Source organism: Scyliorhinus torazame, chromosome 3 (assembly GCF_047496885.1).
Source record: "Scyliorhinus torazame isolate Kashiwa2021f chromosome 3, sScyTor2.1, whole genome shotgun sequence".
NCBI lineage: Eukaryota > Metazoa > Chordata > Chondrichthyes > Carcharhiniformes > Scyliorhinidae > Scyliorhinus > Scyliorhinus torazame.
In genome coordinates, this window is record NC_092709.1 from 241813209 (window position 1) to 241836151 (window position 22943).

General features: G+C 46.4%; 1 protein-coding gene across 1 annotated transcript in view; it reads right to left on the minus strand.

Moving 5' to 3' along the window:
• Positions 1-22943, minus strand: part of itga1 (integrin, alpha 1) — a 370921-nt gene that overhangs the window by 79008 nt on the left and 268970 nt on the right. The window contains exons 18-21 of the mRNA XM_072497065.1: positions 22137-22273; positions 20370-20480; positions 11493-11578; positions 7002-7137 (exon numbers count right to left, since the gene is read on the minus strand). Coding sequence (XP_072353166.1) covers positions 7002-7137; positions 11493-11578; positions 20370-20480; positions 22137-22273 — 470 coding nt within the window. The remainder of the gene's footprint in view (positions 1-7001; positions 7138-11492; positions 11579-20369; positions 20481-22136; positions 22274-22943) is intronic.

Here is a 22943-nt window from a genome sequence, read left to right on the forward strand (position 1 = left end):
GTAGCAGCCAGTGGAAGGATGATCGAAGGGGGAGGGTCAGTGCAAGTTGGAAAGCCCCAGATGGAACAGTTGATGGCCTTCATCAAGGAAGAGTTCCGCCAGCAGAGGAAGGAGATGCAGGAGGATCACTCAAAGGCCATCGAAGGGCCTGTGGCACCCTTGAGGGGTTCGATGGAGAGGGTGGAGAAATGCTTGAAGGCGCAGGGGTCGCAGATCCGAGAGATCGAGAGGATGATGTTGGAACACAGTCATCGGGTGGTGGCATTGGAGACGGAGTTGGGGCTCTTAGGAGACCTTTGCAAGACGCTGAGAGCAAATGTAGAGGAGCAGGAAAATAGATCAAGAAGGCAGAATCTGCAGATTGTGGGCTTATCTAAAGGAGTGGTAGGTGCGAGTGCCATGAGGTAAGTTTTGAGATGCTAGCAGGGCTGGTGGTGGAGTGGGTACTGGATAAGGCCCCTGAGGTGGACAGAGCGCTCAGGACACTGAGGCAGAAGCCTAGAGCCGTGGAACCGCTGCGGGCGATGATCGTGAGGTTCCACAAGTTCGTAGAGAAGGAGAAGATTCTGCAGTGGGCCAGGGAAAAGCCCAACTGTGGAGGGGAACAAGGTCTGAATATACCAGAACATTGGAGCTGAGCTGGCAAAATGGCGTGCAGGGTTCAACAGAGCGGACCTGGCACCATATCTCTTAAGGGCGTTTAATGAGACGGTGGAGAAAGGGGAGCTGCCGCAGGCAACGATCACATTAATACCAAAAAAAGGAAGGACCCATTGGAATGTGGGTCATATATCCCCATATCACTGTTAAACTGTGGGCAGCATGGTAGCAACGTGGTTAGCACAGTTGCTTTACAGCTCCAGGGTCCCAGGTTCGATTCCCGGCTGGGTCACTGTCTGTGCGGAGTCTGCACATTCTCCCCGTGTCTGCATGGGTTTCCTCCGGGTGCTCCGGTTTTCTCCCCCAGTCCAAAGATGTGCGGGTTGGATGGATTGGCCATGCTAAATTGCCCTTAGTGTCCAAAAAGATTAAGTGGGGATTACTGGGTTACGGGGTAGGATAGATACGTGGGCTTGGGTAGTGTGCTCTTTGTAAGGGCCGGTGCAGACTTGATGGGCGAATGGCCTCCTTCTGCACTGTAAATTCTATGAGTCTATGAAATACCAACATTAAAGTGCTGGCCAAGTTGGTGGCGGGAAGGATGGAAGGTTGTGACCTGGGTGTGGATGCGGAGGACCAAACAGGCTTTGTAAAGGGCAGGTAACTTTCTAGCATTATAAGGAAGCTGTTAACTGTGATCATGACCCCTTCGAGAGCTCAGGAGAAAGCATTTGACCGGGTGGACTGGCGGTACCTGTTTGAGGTCTTGGGAAGGTTTGGGTTTGGGCCGAAGTTTGTGGCATGGGTGCATCTGTTATATGTGGCACCAAGGGCGAGTGTGCGCACCAATGACATGGGCTCACAGAACATTGAGCCACATAGGGAAACAAGGCAGGGGTACCCACTGTCGTTGCTGCTGTTTGCGCTGGCTATAGAGTATCTGGCAATGGCTGTAAAGGGGTCGGCAGAGTGGCGAGGGATTACAAGGGGACAAAGGGAGTATTGGGGTGTTGCTATATGTGGAAGACCTACTATTGTATGTTTTGGACGTGCTAGAGAGCATGGTGAGGCTCATGGGCCTGTTAGGAACATTGCGGGAATTCTTGGGATAAAAGTTAAATGTAGGGAAATGCGAAGTGTTCCCGGCGGGATGGAGTGGAGTGAACCACTCTGGCGTCGGGCCGCCCCAAAGGTGCGGATTTCTCCTCACCTTTAGGGGCTAGGCCCGCACCAGAGTGGTTGCCGTTCCACCGGCTGGTGTGGAAGGCCTATGGAGCCACGCCAGCCGGGGCCGAAGGGACTCCGCTGGCCGGCGGAAGTCCGCGCATGCGCGGGAACGTCGGCGGCTGCTGACGCCATCCCTGGGGGGGGGGGGTCACCTCTGCATCGGCCATCGCGGAGGCTATGGCCGATGCGGAGGGGAAAGAGTGCCCCCACGGCACAGGCCCCCCCCGCGGATCGGTGGGCTCCGATCCCGGGCCAGGCCTCCGTGGGGCTCCCCCTGGTCCTGCCGGTATGGGAGGTGGTTTAATTCACGGTGGCGGGACCGGCATTACAGCAGCGGGACTTCGGCCCATCGCAGGCCTGAGAATCGCCGGGGGGGCCCCCGCAGACCCGCGCACCGCGATTCCCGCCCACGCCGAAACTCCAGTGACGGAGAATTCGGTGACCGGCGGGGGCGGGAGTCACACCCCACCCCCCCCGGCGATTCTCCTACCCGGTGGGGGGTCGGAGAATCCTGGCCCTGATCTTTGTACCGAAGGCCTTCTTTTGAAAACTAGACATGATTAATTCGGACTTTGTATGGGCAGGGAAGGTACCAAGGGTTAAGAGGACCCTGTTACAGAGGCAGAGGCAGCAGGGACGTTTGGCGTTGCTGAACCTGCTACATTACGATTGGGCGGCGCACGTGGAGGCGATGGTGGGAAAGAGAGAGGTTAGGATGGAGGAGGAATTCCGTGGGGTGTACAGCTTAAGGGCTATGGTGACAGTGGCATTGCCAATGGTGCCAGGCGGATACTCGGAGAGCCCTGTGATGCAGTCCACGGTGAAGATCTGGAACCAGCTAAGGAGGCACTTTAGGATAGAGGAGATTTTGGTGTTAATGGCGTTGTGTGAAAACCACGGTTTGGAGCCGGGGGGGGATAGACAGAAAGTATAGGAAGTGGAGAGAAGTGGGGCTGGTTCAAGTGAGGGATTTGTACCTGGAGGAAGGGTTTTGCCAGTATAGATGAATTGAAGGAGAGGGTAGAGCACCTCTCATTTTCAAGTTGACTCCAAAATAAATGCCTTCTGAAATGGCCTAGCAAACCACTCAGTTCAACGGCAATTAGGGATGGGCAACTAATGCTGGCCCAGCCAGCGATGCTCACATTCCATGAACGAATAAAAATATCCTTTCACTTTATCATGAGGGATGTGTATTTCTGAGATACAGACTATTTACTGGCTGCAGGTAGGGAGAGCAGCCAGACGAGCCCCATCCCAGGGAAGACCCGAGACTTGAGCCTCTCCAGTCCAGCACAAGTCCCCCTGATCCCATCTCCCATGAAGCACCCCTATTGGCACCCTGGCAGCAATTGTTGGGCTGGTACTTACCACCTTGCCAACCCTCGGACTACAAGCTACCAGGTCCACGTTCCTCAATACTTACATCACTTCACGCTAGCGGGACTCTCGGCTGGGGATGCTGGAGCATCCCAGCTGGATAGAGACTGGTGTGTCCTGCCTGTCAATGAGTTGTGAAATAGCTCTAATGATCTATTTTCACAGCCCTGCCGAGTTGGGGCGGGAATCCCGGCTGGGACGTCAGGAAACCCTCTATGGCTGGCAGGGCAGACACGGAGACTTACGACGGACCTGTGCCGGTGCGAATCATGATTTTGGCACCACATGCTATTCTGCGGTCGATTGCGAATCCTGCTCCTAGCGGGCGGACCCAGAGGATTCCAGCCTTAGAAACAATTTTAATCCAAGGTGGTCTGATATTTAGGACAAAGTCATGAAAATCGTTATTGGCCCTTATTATTTCAGTGTGTACATTCAGTCGCTGGTTTAAAAAAATGAATTAAAAATTCATCATCCAATTATACCAGGACAGCTTGTACAAATTATTCATCCCAATTTCATATATGATCACTCATGTAATTGAAAACTAATCTGTCATTTAGATTTTTGCAATTGTGGAATGCAAGCAGTATTGACTCAATGTATTGTGAGTATGGATCTGAACATCAGTACATTAAAAGCTCGATAATTTAAACTTAAGGCAGATTTGAAATTGTGGCTCATTACTCTCACTATCATTGCAAGCACTGCAAAATGTGAAGACCGAGTTGAAAGAAAAATGGATTGTTGGAGTGCGAACGCAACGTAGCATTGCTAAACAGCTTGAGACACTTTGCAGCATGAATTACATAACAAAGTCTTTGCAGAGCAATCTATCCTTTTGCGGTTTCAGAGGAGTAGATTTCTTATTTTTGCAAGTAGTATGGCAGATCCCTATGATTGTTCCAGGCTTTACTCTCATTCACAGCCAATTCCTGCTATGTATTTCACCAATTAAAAGAAGCTCACAGATTCAGAGGATGGATTACCAGCACTGAAGTAGTCATTTAAGGAAATACTCCATTTTGGGGCAACAAATTTAGATCACTCCTCTACATTGCTGTTATCAATTTGTGTCATGGAGGAGCCCCCAGTCTTCCAACAGCTAAGAAGGTGTTGTAAATTGGGGAAAGGAAAATTGCTCATTTGGCACTCAGCAGTATCCTGTAAACCCTACTCCGCTGAACGCCCCTCCACCTTTCAGGCTCCCCTGCCCCTTTCAGATCCCCCCTTTCAAGCCCACTCTTCTTTTAAGGCCCACCCCCTTTCAGGCCCCCTCTCTCCATGATTGCTCTTAATGCTGTGCCCTCTTCAGGCCCCCTTCATGCCCCCCTCCATTCTCCCCTTTCATGGCCACACTCCCTCTCCAACCCCAACCCTTGGCAGTGCCCTCTGGCACCCAGGTAGTGCTCCCTGCCACCCTGGAGATCCAATGGCCTCTGAACCCGCCACCCACCGGCACGGTCATCACATCTGCTCTCCATTGATGGAGACCAGATGTGCTTCCAGCTGGCCTCATGCTGCACCAGTGGGGACAGGGAAACTGGGATACCGTGAGTTGAAATGGCTGGGCATATTTAAATACACATTTAAATATGCTAATCTGGTTCGTGCCCCGCCAGGTCGTGAACAAGATTGCGCCCTGTGCCGTGGACCGGGAGGATCGTGCTCTGTTCGGCATCCAGTGCGAACCGCGTTTTGGGGCTCTCCTATTTTCCAGGAATAGCGGTAAGTGTGCCGGGTACAACTCGGGCGGAGAATCGCCCCATACCTGTTTCGCCCGCTACAGATACTGCCAGACCTGCTGAGGTTTCCTATTTTTATTTTATACTTGTCACATACAGTTTCCTTTCCCCAAGGAAAAGCATTTGCCTACCTTATTGCTCTTCTGATGTCTGGCATGTATGTCCCTCCTGCAGCATTTCACAAGTTCACATTGCAACAAATCACTGAAACTTTTTTTGTTCAATTACGATAATAAGATCCTTCACTCAAAAATGAGGTACATCAGACATGTTTATTCACCCGTGAACATGAGATGGGTCCAAAATGGCCATTTGGGTTGGGTGTTGCTGCTGATCCATATTACCTCTTGCTTGCAGGATAGGGCATCTAAAGAAGCAAGTTGGTACGAGGAGGGACTTACAGGTATAAACCTTTGAGTGTTTAAGGTGACCGCCTCCAAAATTCCTACATGACAAGAGTGACTACACTTCAGAAAGTACTTCACTGGCAGTAAAAGTGCTTTGGGAAATCTAGAGGTTGCGAAAGGCACTACATGAATATAGGGCTTTTAACTTTTTTTTGGATTGAAAGCAGAATGATGTCTTCACCAGGTTGAAGGTCAATACCACTCTACCCAAATTCTTTTACCCCCTCATGATTCACCATCACTCAGGTATTCAGGCACCTGCAACACAGTATCCTGCCGTGTCCTACCGTGTAAGGAATACTTGAACTGGAATTATACAGCCAACATTCCAACATATCCCTACTGTTAATTCTGTTAGTGGTCAAAGAACTTACTGCAGCAACACAAAATAAGACTTTCTTTCTTACAGGTCTTGGATCTAATTGGTCTGCATGGATCAAAGAAACCATCTAGGGCCTCTATTTGCATTAGTACAGTCACAAAACTAATTTGTAAGACTGGTGTTCCCTTACTGTCATGGTCTCTTAAAGTCTGCTGTCACCATAAAGGGTGAGAGTTATTATGTAGACCTCAAAGGATCTTTTTCTATGCTAAGTAAGATTTAGAAGCAGACTTAGAATACCGACCCAAGGCTTGACTTGAACCTGGGTCCCTGGCACTGTGCTGCCCCTATTTGATTCTGAGATATGATGAGGGTTCTGGTTGAACACAATACATGAAGTTTATTACTAGCAATAGCTATGTACAACTCTACACAGGCCTTGATCTAGCTTGGGTCCTAAGAATCACAGAGGCTGATTACTTGACCATATGCCTGACTCATGTGGTGCAGATGAAGTCTTACTGATACAGAGTCACAGACAGTCATGAACATCTCAAATATTCATTCATGGGATGTGAGCATTGCTGCCAGGGCCAGCATTTATTGCCCATCCCTAATTTATCTTGGTAAGAAGTCTTACAACACCAGGTTAAAGTCCAACAGGTTTGTTTCGATGTCACTAGCTTTCGGAGCGCTGCTCCTTCCTCAGGTGAATGAAGAGGTATGTTCCAGAAACACATATATAGCCAGATTCAAAGATGCCAAACAATGCTTGGAATGCGACCATTAGCAGGTGATTAAATCTTTACAGATCCAGAGATGGGGTAACCCCAGTCCAACGCCGGCATCTCCACATCATAATTTATCTTGAATTGAGTGGTTTGCTCGGCCATGTCAGAGGGCATTTAAGAGTCAACCACAGTGCTGTAGGTCTGGAGTCACATGTTAGCCAGACCACATAAGAATGGCAGATTTTCTTCCCTAAAGGATATTAGTGAGCCAGATGGGTCTTTGCGACAATCGATAATGGTTTCATGGTCATCATTAGACGATCAATTCCAGATTTGTATTGAATTCAAATTTCAACATCTGCCATGGTGGGATTTGAACCTAGGGTTTCTGGATCACTCGTCCAGTGAAGGTACCATTACAACACTGCCTCCCCTGCCTCTGCAGTGGGGATCACAGGCAATAGTGAACATCTAACGTGAAGGCTGTCTCATTTATCCTCGACTCTTACACACAATCACATCACTGTACAGCTTGTTAAAGGTCAATGTCATTGTCTGTATTGGCACGCACACAACATCAAATACTTACATCAACTCCAGAGAAATAGATATTTTCAGAAAAGGTCACCACTATTCTTGAGTTGTAGGCATTTTCCTTTTGGTTTATTAATTTAATCGCCAGACTGAATTTCTTTTGATTGGGTTTGACGATGTGTGGATCCACGCTGTAATTTAAGATCAATATTTGTCATCTTAAGATGGTGAAAAAATACTATTTTCCATTGAGAAACTGTTTCAGGCGAGCAATACTCTTAAAAAACATAGAGGACAGGATTCTCCCGCAACTGGCCGGACCCGACGCCGGCGCTAAGAGCGGCGCAAACCACTCCGGCGTTGGGCCAACCGGAAGGTGCTGAATCCTCCGCACTTCCAGGGACTAGGCCGGCGCCGGAGGTGTTGGCGCAGCGCCAACCGGTGCCAAAGGGCCGGCGCGAGTTGGTGCATGTGCAGAACAGTCGGCGTGGTTCCGTGCATGCGCAGACCGGCCGGCATGTTCCTGTGCATGCGCAGGGGTGTTTTTCTCCGCGACGGCCATGGAGGAGCTCTACAGAGGCCGGCGCGGAAGGAAAGAGTGCCCCCACAGCACAGGCCCGCACGCAGATCGGTGGGCCCCGATCGCAGGCCAGGCCGGATCCCCCCCCCCCCCCCCGAGGTCTCACCTAGCCGGCCTACAAGCCAGGTCCCGCCATGATGGACCACGTCCATTTCACGTCGGCGGGACTGGCAGAAAACAGGCGGCCGGTCAGCCCATCGGGGCCCGGAGAATTGCCGGGGGGTGCCGTTGGCAATGACCCCCGACTGGCGCAGCGTGATCCCCACCCCTGCCCAAAAACCAGTGCCGGAGAATTCGGCAGCCAGCGTCGGAGTGGCGGGGCGGGATTCATGCCATCCCCCGGTGATTTTCCAACCTGGCGGGGAATCTCGTCCAGAGGGTTTATTACCTTCAGTTCAGCTATGGAAGAATACATGTGATCGTGAGCATTAGAATGTAACATGAGGGCATGCATAAGAAATAGAAACAGGGGTCGGCCATTCGGCCCCTCAAACCTGCTCTGCCATTTAATAAGATCATGACTCACTGTGGCCATAATTACACTTTGCTGCCTGTCCTTCCTAATCTGTCTAACTCAACCTTGAATATATTCAATGACCAGGCCTCCACTGCTTGCCGGGGAAGAGAATTTCAAACAGCAACGACCATCTGAGAGAAGAAATTGCTCCTCGTCTCCGGTTTAAATGAGAGACCCCTTATTTTGAAACTGCCGCGGCAATAATTCCAGGAGGCACGGAGTGAAAGGCCAAACTGGTTTATTTTAAACTGAAAATAAAGCCTCTACTGCGGCACACAAAACAAAGGTCTCAGCCCGGGACTATCAGGAACTGCCGGTCCAGGCCAGGAAGCTACGTTTAAAGGTCCCACTAACGAGCCCCAGCTGGGCGGGCCTCCACTCCTTATCCACAGGAACCTGTATTCTACAAAGACCATGAGGAGATCAAGCAGTGCTAGTTATCACAGCCACCCAGTTCCAGATTTTGCCCATGGGAAGGAACATGTTCTCAGCATCTACCCTTTCAAGCCCACTCAGATTAATGTGAGAAATGTGTTTGTGCTCACACTGATTGTTTTGGAGTAGTAACCACAGAAGAATATTATTATCGGAGTGATGTCTTACGAAATAATTAGATGATGCTAAGCTTGAGTTGTATAGGCCTGATGATCGCTGAAGGATGGAAAGACCAAAGGAGTTAAGGAGTGCCACAACTGTATTGGCTAGCTACCAGGAAACAGAGAGTTGGCGTAAATGGGTCTTTTTCTGCTGGGCAGGATGTGACGCGTGGTGTGCCACAGGAATCAGTACTGGGACCTCAACTTTTTACAATTTATATAAATGACTTGGATGAAATGACTGAAGGTATGATTTCCAAAATGTTGACGGCACAAAGATAGGTAAGAAAGTAAATTGTGAAGAGGGCGTAAGGGGGTTACAAAGGGACATGGGTAGGTTAAGTGAGTGAACAAAAATCTGGCAATGGAGTATAATGTGGACAAATGTGAAATTGTCCATTTTGGCAGGAGGAATAAAAAAGCTTAATATCTAAATGGTGAGAGATTGCAGATCTCCGGGGTACAGAGGGATCTGGGTGTCCAAGTGAATGAATCACAAAAGGCTAGTCTGCTTATACAGCAAGTAATTAGGGAAGCTAATAGAATATTATCATTTAATGTGAGTGGAACTGATTACAAAATTGGAAGGTTATGCTTCAGTTGTTCAAGACATTGGTGAGACCACATCTGGAGTATTGTGTACAGTATTGGTCCCCTTATTCAAAAAATATATATAAATGCATTAGAAGTAGTTCAGAGAAGGTTTATCAGATTAATAACAGAAATGGGTGAATTTCCTTTTGAGGAAAGGTTGGAGAGGTTAGGCTTCAAGAGTTTCAAAGAGTAAAATGTGACCTGATTGAAGCCTTTAAGATCCTGAGGGGTATTGACAGGGTGGATGTGGAGAGCATGTTTCAGCTTGTGGGAAAATCTAGAACAAGAGGTCACTGTTTAAAAATAAGGGGTCGCTTATTTATGACAAAGATGAGGATAATATTTTTATCTCAGAGCGAAGTGAGTCCGGAACTCTTACTCACAAGGTAATGGAAGCAGAATATATTTAAGGCAGAGCTGGAAACAGCAAATTAACAAGAGGGTGAAAGGTTATGAAATGAAATGAAATGAAAATCGCTTATTGTTATGGTTATCAGGGGCAGGCAAGAATATGGGGTTGAAGTTACAATCAGATCAGCCATGATCTTATTGAATAGTGGCGCAGACTCAAGGGGCCAAGTGGCTACTCCTGCCCCTAATTCATATGTTTGCATGGCGTTGAGAAATAAGTGCAACAGCAAAAGACTGTACAGAAAGTCTTGGTAACTATACAGTGATTGTAGGAGATGAAGTTTGTTTTCGAGAGTATATCTGAAGTCTAGGAATAACAATAAGAAAAATTTCAGGGGGTTAATTACCATAGATGTGTGGATAAATCAAGCAACAAACTTATTTAGACAGTAATAAGGCGATTGGAGGCTCAAGATGCGAGAGAAATTGTCGATCAGCTGACAAATCTTAATTGGTATCTTGTCCATCAGAGTAAGAAGAGCTTTTCAAAATAACGGGGAAAGTATTCATGTTCTGAAAGGCGCCGAGCCTTCTGGAAAGTTAAGAATTGTTCAGCTGAAAAGTTTGATTTAGCACCAAAAAGCTTCTTGAAAGCAGCTTTTACAATGGAGGAGATGTAGAAGTTGCTTTTGAAAGTGGAAGATAGAGACTAAAGAATATACGAAGAAGAATTAAAAAGAGTGAAGCAATCAAGGGCACATGAAGCAGCTATTGGGCCAGATTTTTGCTCCCGGGTCAGGTGGACAGAGTCGGGGGAAACTCCAGCTCGGCAAACCCGCAGAGCTGATTTCATGGATTAGAATTCGGGCCCGCTTCCCCTGGAATGAGTACAGAAATTGTCAGGTGAGAAGATGGACTGGGTGGAATGCCTGCCCCTGTACCCTGGCACTTAGCTGAATTTCATGAAAAGTATATTTTTAAAAATACAGCCCTCCAGCCCTCACCACCCTTACCCCCATTCACTCCCCAAGCCCCATCCCTACCAACCAATGTCATCCTGTGCCCCACCCTCCCTCATGACTTCTCATACCCCTTATGCCAATCCATGCCCTTCCCCCCCCCCCCCACCCATGACCATTTATACCCCCTATGCTTATCGCATCCCAGGACCCCTTATGACCCTCTGCCACCTTAGTGCCAACTCATACCCATACCCCACCCCCCCCCCCCACCCACCAGTTTTGACAGTTCCAATGATTTTTGACAGTTCTTTGGCAGTTTTGACAGTTATCTGACAGCTTGATAGCTCTTTGATAGCTTTGACAGATCTAATGAGTTAATGCACTTTCTACACAAAATCAGGGTTACTTTTAACAATTCCAAAGCATGCACTACCTATCCCAAAGGATGCCTTGCCTATACCAGGACCATATCCAAATGAGTATCTTACCTCTGCAGATTGGTACTGTCACAATCCAAACTAATCCAGCAATTTTAGACTGGTCTAATCGGCAGACTATAGGTTTCATATTCCTGGCCTACCAAAATCCCACTTTAGTGGAGGCAGCTGATGAATTAAATGGTCAGCTGCCTCTTTAAACCACAGCTGCAGGAACTTGGCCCTACTCAGTCCTGCCCTCATTAAAATAGGAAATGCCATTTTTGGAGGCAATACTTAGGATTTCCAGGCTAGTCTATATTTTCATGAGGGTCTTGGTCATGTGAAAATCTAGGCCCTTGTTTGGATCTGTGAGAAACATAGATAAACTCTGGCTCCAATGAAATAATAAAAAACATTATTTTCATTATCTCATGAAAAGATACAGAGGAGATGAAGAGTAATAAAAAAAAAAAAATGAAATGCCAAGAGACATTTATGTTGCTGTTTTATATTTTAATCCTTATTACCCGTTGTCCTTCAAGTCTGTCTGGGCACTAAGTGTCAGGTCATTGATGCACTCCTCATCTTCTCCACAATCCTTTGAGAAAGGTACCTGATGGAGCATATTTATAACAACAGGGTTAGAGGATATGTTAAAGGAATAAGTCACACATTAGAAATTTGTTTCGTGAGGAAAATGCCCTTGTTCTGAGGTGTGAGAAGCTGCATAGACCTGTTACGGCAAAACAGCACTCTAAATATAAATGTAAACATACTAGACGTGGAACCGGTTACTGACAATACAATGTCTCATCACACATGAACTTTATCACTGCACAGACACATTAAGCTTTCAGCAAAAGAGTCCAATAATGATCAGGCACATACATGGCATAAAAACAAAGCTGTACAGCTGTCCTTATTTAGAACTCCTGATCATAAAATAGAATAATAGTGGGGGGAATTTCCACCCCAGTTATTTTTAGGAGGGGTTGAGACAGCAGGGGGTGGGGGGTGACTTGAGCAGCAGACTGAAAACGTTTTTATGCCGATGGGATTTCCCCGCTCAAATGTCCCTGCCCCCTGCCAACGATGTAACAAAGTCAGGATCCCTATTTACATTTGTTCGAATATGCATATCAGGCATTTCTGCTTGACTCTCCCCCATGTTGGACTATCCATTCACCTTGGCGTGAGCGCAGGTTTATGTGAATCCTCCACAATATGCACCTGCTGAACAGAGCCCGCCGGACGTGCAAAGGTGAGTACAACCCTCAGAAGGGAGATAGCCTTGCCCGGGCAGCCTGCAGCACTCTGCAAGGGGAACTGCCAGGGAGCAGAGCTGGAGGGTTCCATGGGGGATGTGCCGAGGGTCCATGCTGGTGGTAGGGGGGGGGGCTCTGTGTTGAGAGGAGGTGTTCCTTGGTGGGGGATGCAGAGTTTCCTTGGGGGGGGTGGTGCTTTCCGTGGTGTGGCGGTGGCAGAGGTGGGGGGGGGGGGGGTATTGATTTTCATCTTTATTTTTTTTGCATTGGAATGCCCTTTCAAAAGAGGAGTCCTGATCTTTTAAAAACCAAAGTTGCTGGCGGAACATCATGGGGCCTGCCTTTTGTTTTTTATTTGGCCAAGTGTCAGATAAAACAGTGGGAAAAGCTGGCAGCGCAGCAAGCGGGTTACACACCATTTTTCCCCCAAACTGACACTTCGCCATAAAACTCCCCCCATAGAATCATTACAGCACAGAAGATACATGGAAACACTGCCACCTGCAAGTTCCCCTCTGAGCCACATACCATCCTGACTTGGAATTCCTCAAGATCCAGGAACTCCCTCCCTAATAGCACTATGGGTGTACCTACAGCACATGGAGAATGTTGTGGAGGAGAATGCTGAGCCCCAGGCTAATAGAATAGATGGCATTGAGGTACGTAGGGAAGAGGTGTTGGCAATTCTGGACGGGCTGAAAATAGATAAGTCCCCGGGACCTGATGGGATTTATCCTAGGATTCTCTGGGAGGCCAGGGAAGAGATTGCTGGACCTTTGGCTTTGATTTTTATGTCATCATTGGCTACAGGAATAGTGCCAGAGGACTGGAGGACAGCAAATGTGGTCCCTTTGTTCAAAAAGGGGAGCAGAGACAACCCCGGCACTATAGACCAGTGAGCCTCACGTCTGTAGTGGGTAAAGTCTTGGAGGGGATTATAAGAGACAAGATTTATAATCATCTAGATAGGAATAATATGATCAGGGATAGTCAGCATGGCTTTGTGAAGGGTAGGTCATGCCTCACAAACCTTATTGAGTTCTTTGAGAAGGTGACTGAACAGGTAGACGAGGGTAGAGCAGTTGATGTGGTGTATATGGATTTCAGCAAAGCGTTTGATAAGGTTCCCCACGGTAGGCTATTGCAAAAAATACGGAGGCTGGGGATTGAGGGTGATTTAGAGATGTGGATCAGAAATTGGCTAGCTGAAAGAAGACAGAGGGTGGTGGTTGATGGGAAATGTTCAGAATGGAGTACAGTCACAAGTGGAGTACCACAAGGATCTGTTCTGGGGCCGTTGCTGTTTGTCATTTTTATCAATGACCTAGAGGAAGGCGCAGAAGGGTGGGTGAGTAAATTTGCAGACGATACTAAAGTCGGTGGTGTTGTCGATAGTGTGGAAGGATGTAGCAGGTTACAGAGGGATATAGATAAGCTGCAAAGCTGGGCTGAGAGGTGGCAAATGGAGTTTAATGTAGAGAAGTGTGAGGTGATTCACTTTGGAAGGAATAACAGGAATGCGGAATATTTGGCTAATGGTAAAGTTCTTGAAAGTGTGGATGAGCAGAGGGATCTAGGTGTCCATGTACATAGATCCCTGAAAGTTGCCACCCAGGTTGATAGGGTTATGAAGAAGGCCTATGGAGTGTTGGCCTTTATTGGTAGAGGGATTGAGTTCCGGAGTCGGGAGGTCATGTTGCAGCTGTACAGAACTCTGATACGGCCGCATTTGGAGTATTGCGTACAGTTCTGGTCACCGCATTATAGGAAGGGCGTGGAGGCTTTGGAGTGGGTGCAGAGGAGATTTACCAGGATGTTGCCTGGTATGGAGGGAAAATCTTATGAGGAAAGGTTGATGGACTTGAGGTTGTTTTCGTTGGAGAGAAGAAGGTTAAGAGGAGACTTAATAGAGGCATACAAAATGATCAGGGGGTTGGATAGGGCGGACAGTGAGAGCCTTCTCCCGCGGATGGATATGGCTGGCACGAGGGGACATAACTTTAAACTGAGGGGTAATAGATATAGGACAGAGGTCAGAGGTAGGTTCTTTACGCAAAGAGTAGTGAGGCCGTGGAATGCCCTACCTGCTACAGTAGTGAACTCGCCAACATTGAGGGCATTTAAAAGTTTATTGGATAAACATATGGATGATAATGGCATAGTGTAGGTTAGATGGCTTTTGTTTCGGTGCAACATCGTGGGCCGAAGGGCCTGTACTGCGCTGTATTGTTCTATGTTCTATGTTCTATGGGCTGCAGCGGTTCAAGAAGGCAGCTCACCATTATCTTCTCAAGGGAAATTAGGGATGGGAAATAAATGCTGGTCTAGCCAGCGACTCCCACATCTTCTAAATGAATTTCAAAAAGGACATTCAGATCATTGTGCCTGTGCTGTCTGTCCGAAGGAGCAATTCACAAGTTGCCACTCTCTCACCCTCTCCCCATATCCCAGCACATTCCTCCTTTTCAGATATTTAGAAAGTTTAGAAAATGGAGTTATATTTATTACTGAGGAGGCCATTCTGCCCATCGTATCTGTGCCAACCAAAAAGCAGCCAGCCAGTCTCATCCCATTTACGAGCACTTGGTCTGTAGCCCTGGAGCTGAGAGCTACATACCCAGACACCTTTTAATTGGATTAAGAGTTTCTGCCTCTACTAGACTTTCAGGCAGTGAGTTCCAGTGGCCTACCACCCTCTGGGTGAAATAGTTTTTCCTCATCTCTTCTCTAATCCTTCTACCAATCACTTTAACTCTATGCCCCGAGTCACAGGCTTCTCTGCTAAGGAAAATAGGTCCTTCCCATCCACTCTATCCAGGACCCTCAGAATCTTGTGCACCTCCATTAAATCCTCCCTCAGCCTCCTCTGTTCCAAACAGAACAACTCCAGCCGATCCAATCTTTCAAGAGCTGCAATTTTCCAGTCCTGGCAACATCTCCTCTCCTCTATCTGGTGCAATTACATGCTTTCTGTAATGAGGTGACCAGGACTGCACACAGTACTCTAGTTGTGGCCTTTCTCTAATTCCAGCATAACCTCTCTGCTCTTATATTCTACGTCTTAGCTAGTAAATTAAAGGATTCCATATGCCTTCTAAGATGCTTCATTTCGTCCCAACACATAGTCCCATTTCCTGCACTAATGAACTCGGCTGACCAATGTAGGAAGAAATTAGGCCTCCGATCTCTCGACATGCCACCGTGGCCTCTGGAACACCCCCCCTCCAAAAACCTCAACTCACCTACAAGAAGGCACCCCGCCTCATAAGGGAAGGGACACTGCTGGGTCTGATAACCAGTGTGGGCAAAAGGCTTCCCTGGCAACCTGGCAGTACCACCTGGGAACCCTGGCAGTGCCAGGGTGGCAGCCGGGTGGCACTGCCAGGGTGCCCAGGTGGCATCAGCAGTGCCAGGGTATCAATCTGCCCAGAGGCTGACCACCGGGGCCTCTGATCACCTCTGAGACACCCCAAGTGCCGTTCCGTTTGGTCCACATTTGTGGAGACCAACGCTCAACGGAACCCAGCCAGGGTCTCCACCACAAGAGGATTCGATCCCGGGTATTTGGGTAGATCCAGAATAGACATATTCAAGTGAGGCGAACTACTCACTTGAATATGTAAATCAGGGCCCCGCCCATTGTGGGTGGGATTCAGATGGGAACATCTCGCGAGATCCTTTAGATGTCGCAAGGTGTGACACCTGGGTAAACCTCATGAGAGGCCTCTTGTGAGATTTACCAGCCCATCATGTCCTGAGTCGGGTGCGATACAGCCGTTAGATCGCACCTTATATTTTAAAAAGTACACAAAGGTTTTAAGAGGGCTGGTAGCCAATCATGTGACTTTGGCAGTATTCGCTCCAGTCAGACATGAAACGCAAGCAAATACCGAATTAAAATATGGACAATCGAGGCATTTGTGTAATTCACACCATCCTTTGCTTAAGGATGAACAGTCAACAGAAAGGACTACAATATCAGCTCATTTGTCTTTCTGCTTCACTCTGGATAATACAGACATTGAAATTCCATGTGTGTTAGATGCATATAAAATTGATCTCATCAACCTTTCATTGCAGTGTGATGACTACTCATCCCAAACATAATTCCATTGGTTGCCTGAAAGTCTCAGGGTGTGACAAGTCAGATCACAGGATGCTTATTGGTCTAACACCCTCTCTCATTTGGAAAAGAACGTTGCACTTAACAAGTCACATAGGTTACAGATGCACCAGAGAAAGCATCCCATCGGGCTGCATCACAGCTTGGTATGGCAACTGCTCAGCCCAAGACAGTAAGAAACACAGCCCATCCATTGTGAACTTGCCTCCCATCCATTGACCCTGAATACAGCTCCTGCTGCCTTGGGAAAGCGGGCAGAATAATCAAAGATCCCTCCCTCCCAGATTATTCTCTCTTCCAACCTCTTCCATCAGGCATAAGATACAAAAGCCTGAGAACACGCACAACAGCTTCTTCCCCGCTATTACCAGACTGCTGGATGGCCCTCTTATGGACTGAACTGATATCACTACACATCTTCTCTACTGTTGTAGGTCTACAGTCAGTATGCTTTAATTGATGTCTATGCCCATGTATTTACATTATGTATTTATCATATGTCTATGTTTTTTCATGTATGGAATGATCTGCTTGGACGGTACGCAGGACAATACTTTTCACTGTCCCTCGGTACATGTGACAATAAATCCAAATCTAAAATCTATGGTAACCATGTTTGTTACCGGCTTTTAAAAGTAACAGTGGAAGCTATTCTGACTTGGAAACACCATTGAATCAGTTGGAAGTCAACTATGCAGCAAAAACAGTTATACCTTGAAAATGGCAGAGGGACACTGCTGCAAACCTTTTCCAACCTCAAAGTTCGTCTGAGAGCTGTCATCCAGGAAATTTAATACAGGAGAGTTCACAGCTAAGTGAGAATCCTCTGGATTATAAAACCAGTAGTCCAGCTAGAGCATAAATCCATACAAGCAACTATAGGCTGCTACGAAAGTGAATGAAATAATTACAAATTGTAATTGTATTGTTTTTTTTACTTCACCTGTATCTAATCTTTGTGTGAGTGGTGTTGTGTGTTTGTGGGACAGTGCACTTTAAACTTCGAGGTCAAGTGTGTGATAATAAATAATCTTCTTTATTTTTAAGTTCACAAAAGCTTGCTGCTGGAATAATTTGATTTGGGAAATCACTCAGCATAGGAAAACACACTCCCCTCATGTAAAAACACTGGTCAGAGGCAACAATAAAATACCTAAATATGATATAGTGCATGTATATATGTACTAGTATATGGAATAATCATTGAATTATTATGAACAGAAGGTAATTAAGCCTGTCATATTATTATGGGTGACAGCGAGGCACAGTGGTTAGCACTACTGCCTCGCAGCTCCAGGGACCCTGGTTCAATTCCAGCCTCGGGTGACTGTCTGTATGGGGTTTGCACTTCCGTTCCGTATTTACGTGGGTTTCCTCCGGTTTGCTCCCACGGTCCAAAGATGTGCAGGTTAGATGGATTGCCCATGCTAAATTGCCCCTCAGTATCCAAAAAAGGTTAGGTGGGTGTAATGGGTTACGAGGATATGGATGAAGGCATAGGCTTAAGTAGGGTGCTCTATCCAAAGGCCGGTGCAGGCTCGATGGGCCAAACGGTCTTCTTCAGCAATGTAAATTTGATCTATATGAATCATAACAATTCATATTATAATATAAGTAATACAATCAGGTTTGAAAATCATCGATGAGTAATCCATTACATCAGTTTGTAGTGGACATGGAGATTTAGCTCAACCTTTCTGTGAGGTTGCAAGTGAAGATATGAGCAAGATTTGCATTACAAAAGAAAATACAACAAGCAATTTTATTAAGTATTGCTGAGGAAAGGAGACATGCTGTGAAACCTTTTCATCTTGTACGCATCAGAACAGAATTGCAAGAATATCAAATCTCAAAGGGAGCAACAATTTTGACTGCATGAGAAGAGCGTGATGATTGATTGGCAAATGGACTCTGATTGGTAGAGGTGCTACCATGGAGAATGCGCCAGGGAACGGCTATTCTGTCAATTACTATTACCACAAGCCCACCTTCACTAGGCAATGAACGTGCTGAGATTCCTCAGCTATAAAATGCGCCTTATCAGAAATCTCCTAAATTAGGACCTGAGCCATTTGCTCACCATACAAGCTTGATGCTGAAACAGGGACATCAAAGCCATCCTGTGGGATAATAGCTACTCTGATCAGATCGTTGTTCACTGCAAACTCATGAATGAGCTTAAGGCCTACACTTTTAGTTCTGAAAAGTGCCCAGTCTACCTGACATTATCCTGGAAGGAGACAACATCTAAAACATTTATGCAACAGTTAAAGCTATCCGTTTCTTTCTGCCACTAACAGGATGTTGCCATCAAGCCAAATATTCTTCCTAACACACACGAGTAATGTGGTATATTAATTTCAGTGTGGGTGTGATGCAGACGCAGGTTATGTAGACTACATGTCCCAGTGACTGGTGGATCATTTCAAACTGCACTCCCCTTTGGCCGTTCACAACTGGCAAAGTACTGACCCTATCCAACCAGCCACAATTGCAAAACCCAAAACATAAGTGTCCAACATTAGATGTTAATCAGCGATTGAACAACACTTACTGTACAACCCTGATTGTGCGAAGGATTGCAGTAACAACCAATGTAATATTATCAGGATGGTTCGCAGTGTGGCTTTGTTAGGAATTCTAGAAGCAACATATGTTCACATTCTGGGCCCTGTCTTTTACAGGCAGCAGGAACATGGCATTGTGCCTTTTTCAAGTAAACAAAGGTTTGTAGTACTGCCGTTCCCTGGTTCATTTCCCATGGCAATGCCTTGACCAATTAGAGACAACTTGTTTGGTTTTAATTCAAACAAAGTCTTGGAAGTTAACTGTTCCCTGGTGAATTCTCTATGGGCAACTCCTCTACTAAAAAGAATCTACTTGCCAACCAATAATCACCCTCGTCATATGCAGTTTAATTGTTGTGCTCTTTGGGATTTCGTATCCTTGCGATTTAGTCCTGATGAGTGGAAGACAAAAAGCCACAGGGATCGCCAAGTTACAACGCCCACTTTGATTCTCTGGAACTTCATCCCAGTTAGGCCCTCTAGCCCTCACCCCCCACACACTCCATATGTCACACCCATGCAAACTCTTGTCTCCAACATCCAATCTCATGGCCCCTATACCCATGTGCCAACTTATGGCCCTTTCATTCTCATTTACCCACTCTCCACCATGTACAGAATCAACGAATCATGTAGTAACAATGGCATGTGTGCAACGGCTCAGAAAAACACCCATTCACAAATCTTCTTTAAAAAAAAAATTGCTCTTCCTACAACACTATATAAATGCCACCCAGACATGATCATTAACGTATCAATAACAACGGCTCCAGACACCTCCCGTCTCTTAATTTTGTCCAAATAAACATTGGGACATTGACAAAACAGATCACAGAAATAAAAAAAATAACCATTTAAAGGTGTCAATCTGTAAAGTTGACAGTTCTCCCCACTGAGAAATCTTTTTATAAATCATGGCGTTCAGCCAAGAATGCATAACAAGGCCACTCCATCCTACTGAAAGAGATTTTACATTTGTTCTAATTATGCATGTTTTGAATATGGCAGGGGGGTGGTCCGGGGGTGGCGAGGGGGGAATTACAGGGGCGCACTATCTGGCAGGCTGGGGCAGCACGCGGCTGGCGGTATGTTGTACTGCGTGCCCACTGCCATGCGCATGTGCGGCCACGGACCCGGCCATTCTGCGTCCGTATTGGCAGGTTTACATGGCGCGGCTGCTAGCCCCCCACTGGGCGGAGCATTGGTGCGGGGCAGCTCTGACTTTTTGGTCGTAAAACCAGATGCTTCCTCCGGACATATCCACAAAATCGGAGAATCCAGCCCACGGTTGCAGTTATCTTTTGTATAATTTCTACAAATTGGTTCTTTTAGGCATTGCGGATGGAATATCAGGGCTCACAATTTGTTGATCAAATACTTTTGAATAATAACTTATTGCAACTTAATAGCATACAAATGGATTAAAGAAATTGTAGAATACTATATTACCAAAACTTTCTTTTCATTTGGTAAGCTGACATCTAGAACTGGTCCTTCCTTTGGATTTGATAGTGCAAACTTCACCAGAATCTCCACAGGGTTTAAAAAATCTGGAGCAACCTGAAACAAAGTGAGAGCAACAAAAAAGAGTGACATTTGAGAAAGGGCACACACAGAGATCAGTGATATATAAAGACGAGTCACGGTGTAACGATACACCAGCAACAGTCATGTGTATTAGGACCATACGACCATAAGACAGAGGAGCAGAATTAGGCCGTCGGCCCATCGAGTCTGTTCCGCCATTCAATCATGGCTGATTGATTTTTATTTTCCCCATTCTCCTTCCTTTCTCCATAACCCCTGATCCCCTTAATAATCAAGAACCTATATATTTCAGTCTTAAAGATACCCAGTGATTTGGCCTCCACAGCCTTCTGCAGCAAAGTTCCACAGATTCACCACCCTTTGGCTGAAGAAATTCCTCCTCATCTCTGTTTTGAACGATCGCCTTTAGTCTGAGATTGTGCCCTCTGGTTCTAGGTTTTCCTGCAAGTGGAAAAATCCTCTCCACGTCCACTCTCCTAGACTGTCCACCAAATCCTTCTGCCACCCCCCCCCCCCTGCTTCATCAATACTACCTGTCCCTGTACAGATCTTTGTATCATCTGCAAACTTACCAACAGTGCCTTCAGTTCCGTCTTCCAGATCATTAATATATATTGTGGAAGTTGTGGTCCCAGCACAGGCCCCTGAGGCACACCACTAGTCACCGGGTGCCGTCCTGAAAAAGACCCCTTTATCCCCACTCTCTGCCTTCTGCCAGCCAGCCAATCCTCTATCCATGCCAGGATCTTACCCTTAACACCACGGGCTCTTAACCTATTTAACAGTCTCCTATGCGGCACCTTGTCAAAGGCCTTCTGGAAATCTAAATAAATCACGTCCACTGGTTCTCCTTGATCTAACGTCCTTGTTACCTTTTCAAAGAACTCTGACAGATTTGTCAGACATGACCTCCCCTTGATTAAGGGGACATTGGTCTGTCACAAATAAGAAATAGTTAAACAGAACGGTTGTGTACACAAAGCAATAATAACCAGAAGTATTGTGACAAAATGGACATAAATGAATGTCTGACAAAGGACAGGTCTGATGAAAGGTCAGTGGTCTGAAACATTGAGGATAAATTTTAACCCGCAAAGGTTTGGGTCAAGTGAGATATAAAAGTTTCAGTAATCTCAAATCCCATGGCCAACCCGGTTCCAAGGCATAATAGAGACAGGGGGTCAGGTGACATAACTGTTCCCAGGACGTTGTCCACTGAAATATCATTACAAGGCTGCAAAACCCTGAGCGGGACCTTAATTGCACTAATTGGTTGCCCATAGGAATGAGTCAGAGATCATCACAACGTAGCTCCAACTTATTGTTCTGGATCCCCACCTCCACGGAACCAGGACAGTCCATCCCATTAACTCTGTTTCGCTCTCCACAGGTACTGTCAGAACTGTCAAGTGTTTCTGTCATTTTCAGTGATGAGCAACAAAACAGTTGTCAGAGTTTTGCCCTTGACTGCCTGGACCTTAAGGACGATAATAATAGCTCAACCCCACCTCAATTGAAACATATTAATTCATTGCGACAAGGGGCATTTAACCTGAATCTGAGATCTTGCTGATGATTCTGGCTCAGTATTGAACTCAGGAGAGTTACCTGTTGAGGCATCAGGAAAATGTTTGCCAGGTCTGTAAAAGCAAAGTATAATTAACTTGCCAACATGTAGAAGACGTGTCCAGCGCAGCTATGAAGGGCCATGGTGATACTTCCTTGGATTTGTCTTGTACGTGTTTCATTAAAGTGTCCTCTGGAAACAAGCCGTGTTGAGTCTATTGTTATGTTGTATTCAAGAACTAGAATAGAAAATAATATTAATTATATTTTGAGTCAGATCCTGAAATTGGGTGCATAGTTGATGCAAAGTCTCTCTCAATTTTTCATTTTCAACTGTGTTTATGCCTGTCAATTAATATAAATTTGAGAAGTTATCACACCACAAATGACAGGATGACAGGTCGAATACAAATTGTTTTAATGTTAGTAATTAGTTCAGATATTGGACTCGCATTTCTTCCTCCTTGTCTTCTTCTTGGACAGTTCTTCGGAGTCGAGGATGACTTTCTTCCAAACTAAAGATGATTCTCAGGCCACTGAGGAATCCAATGCATGATCGACAGTCTCCATCACAGGGGAAGTGGGTGGGTGAGGTGCCCTGGTTGCGCCACTTTTGCTTTTAACAATTGGCTTCTTCTTGTTCTCAGCGATGATACTCGAGGGGTTCAACTACTTCACGGATGCTTTTCCTCCACTTCAAACAGTGTTTGGCCAGGGATTCTTAGGTGTCGGTGAGGATGTTGCACTTTTTCAAGGAGGCTTTGAAGGTTTCCTTGAAGTGTTTCCTCTGCCCTCCTGGGACTCGCTTGCTGATCAAAGCTCCGAGGAGAGTGCTTGTTTCGGGAATCTTTGGCGGGATTCTCTGACCCCACGCCGGGTCGGTGAATCGCCGGGGGCTGGCGTGAATCC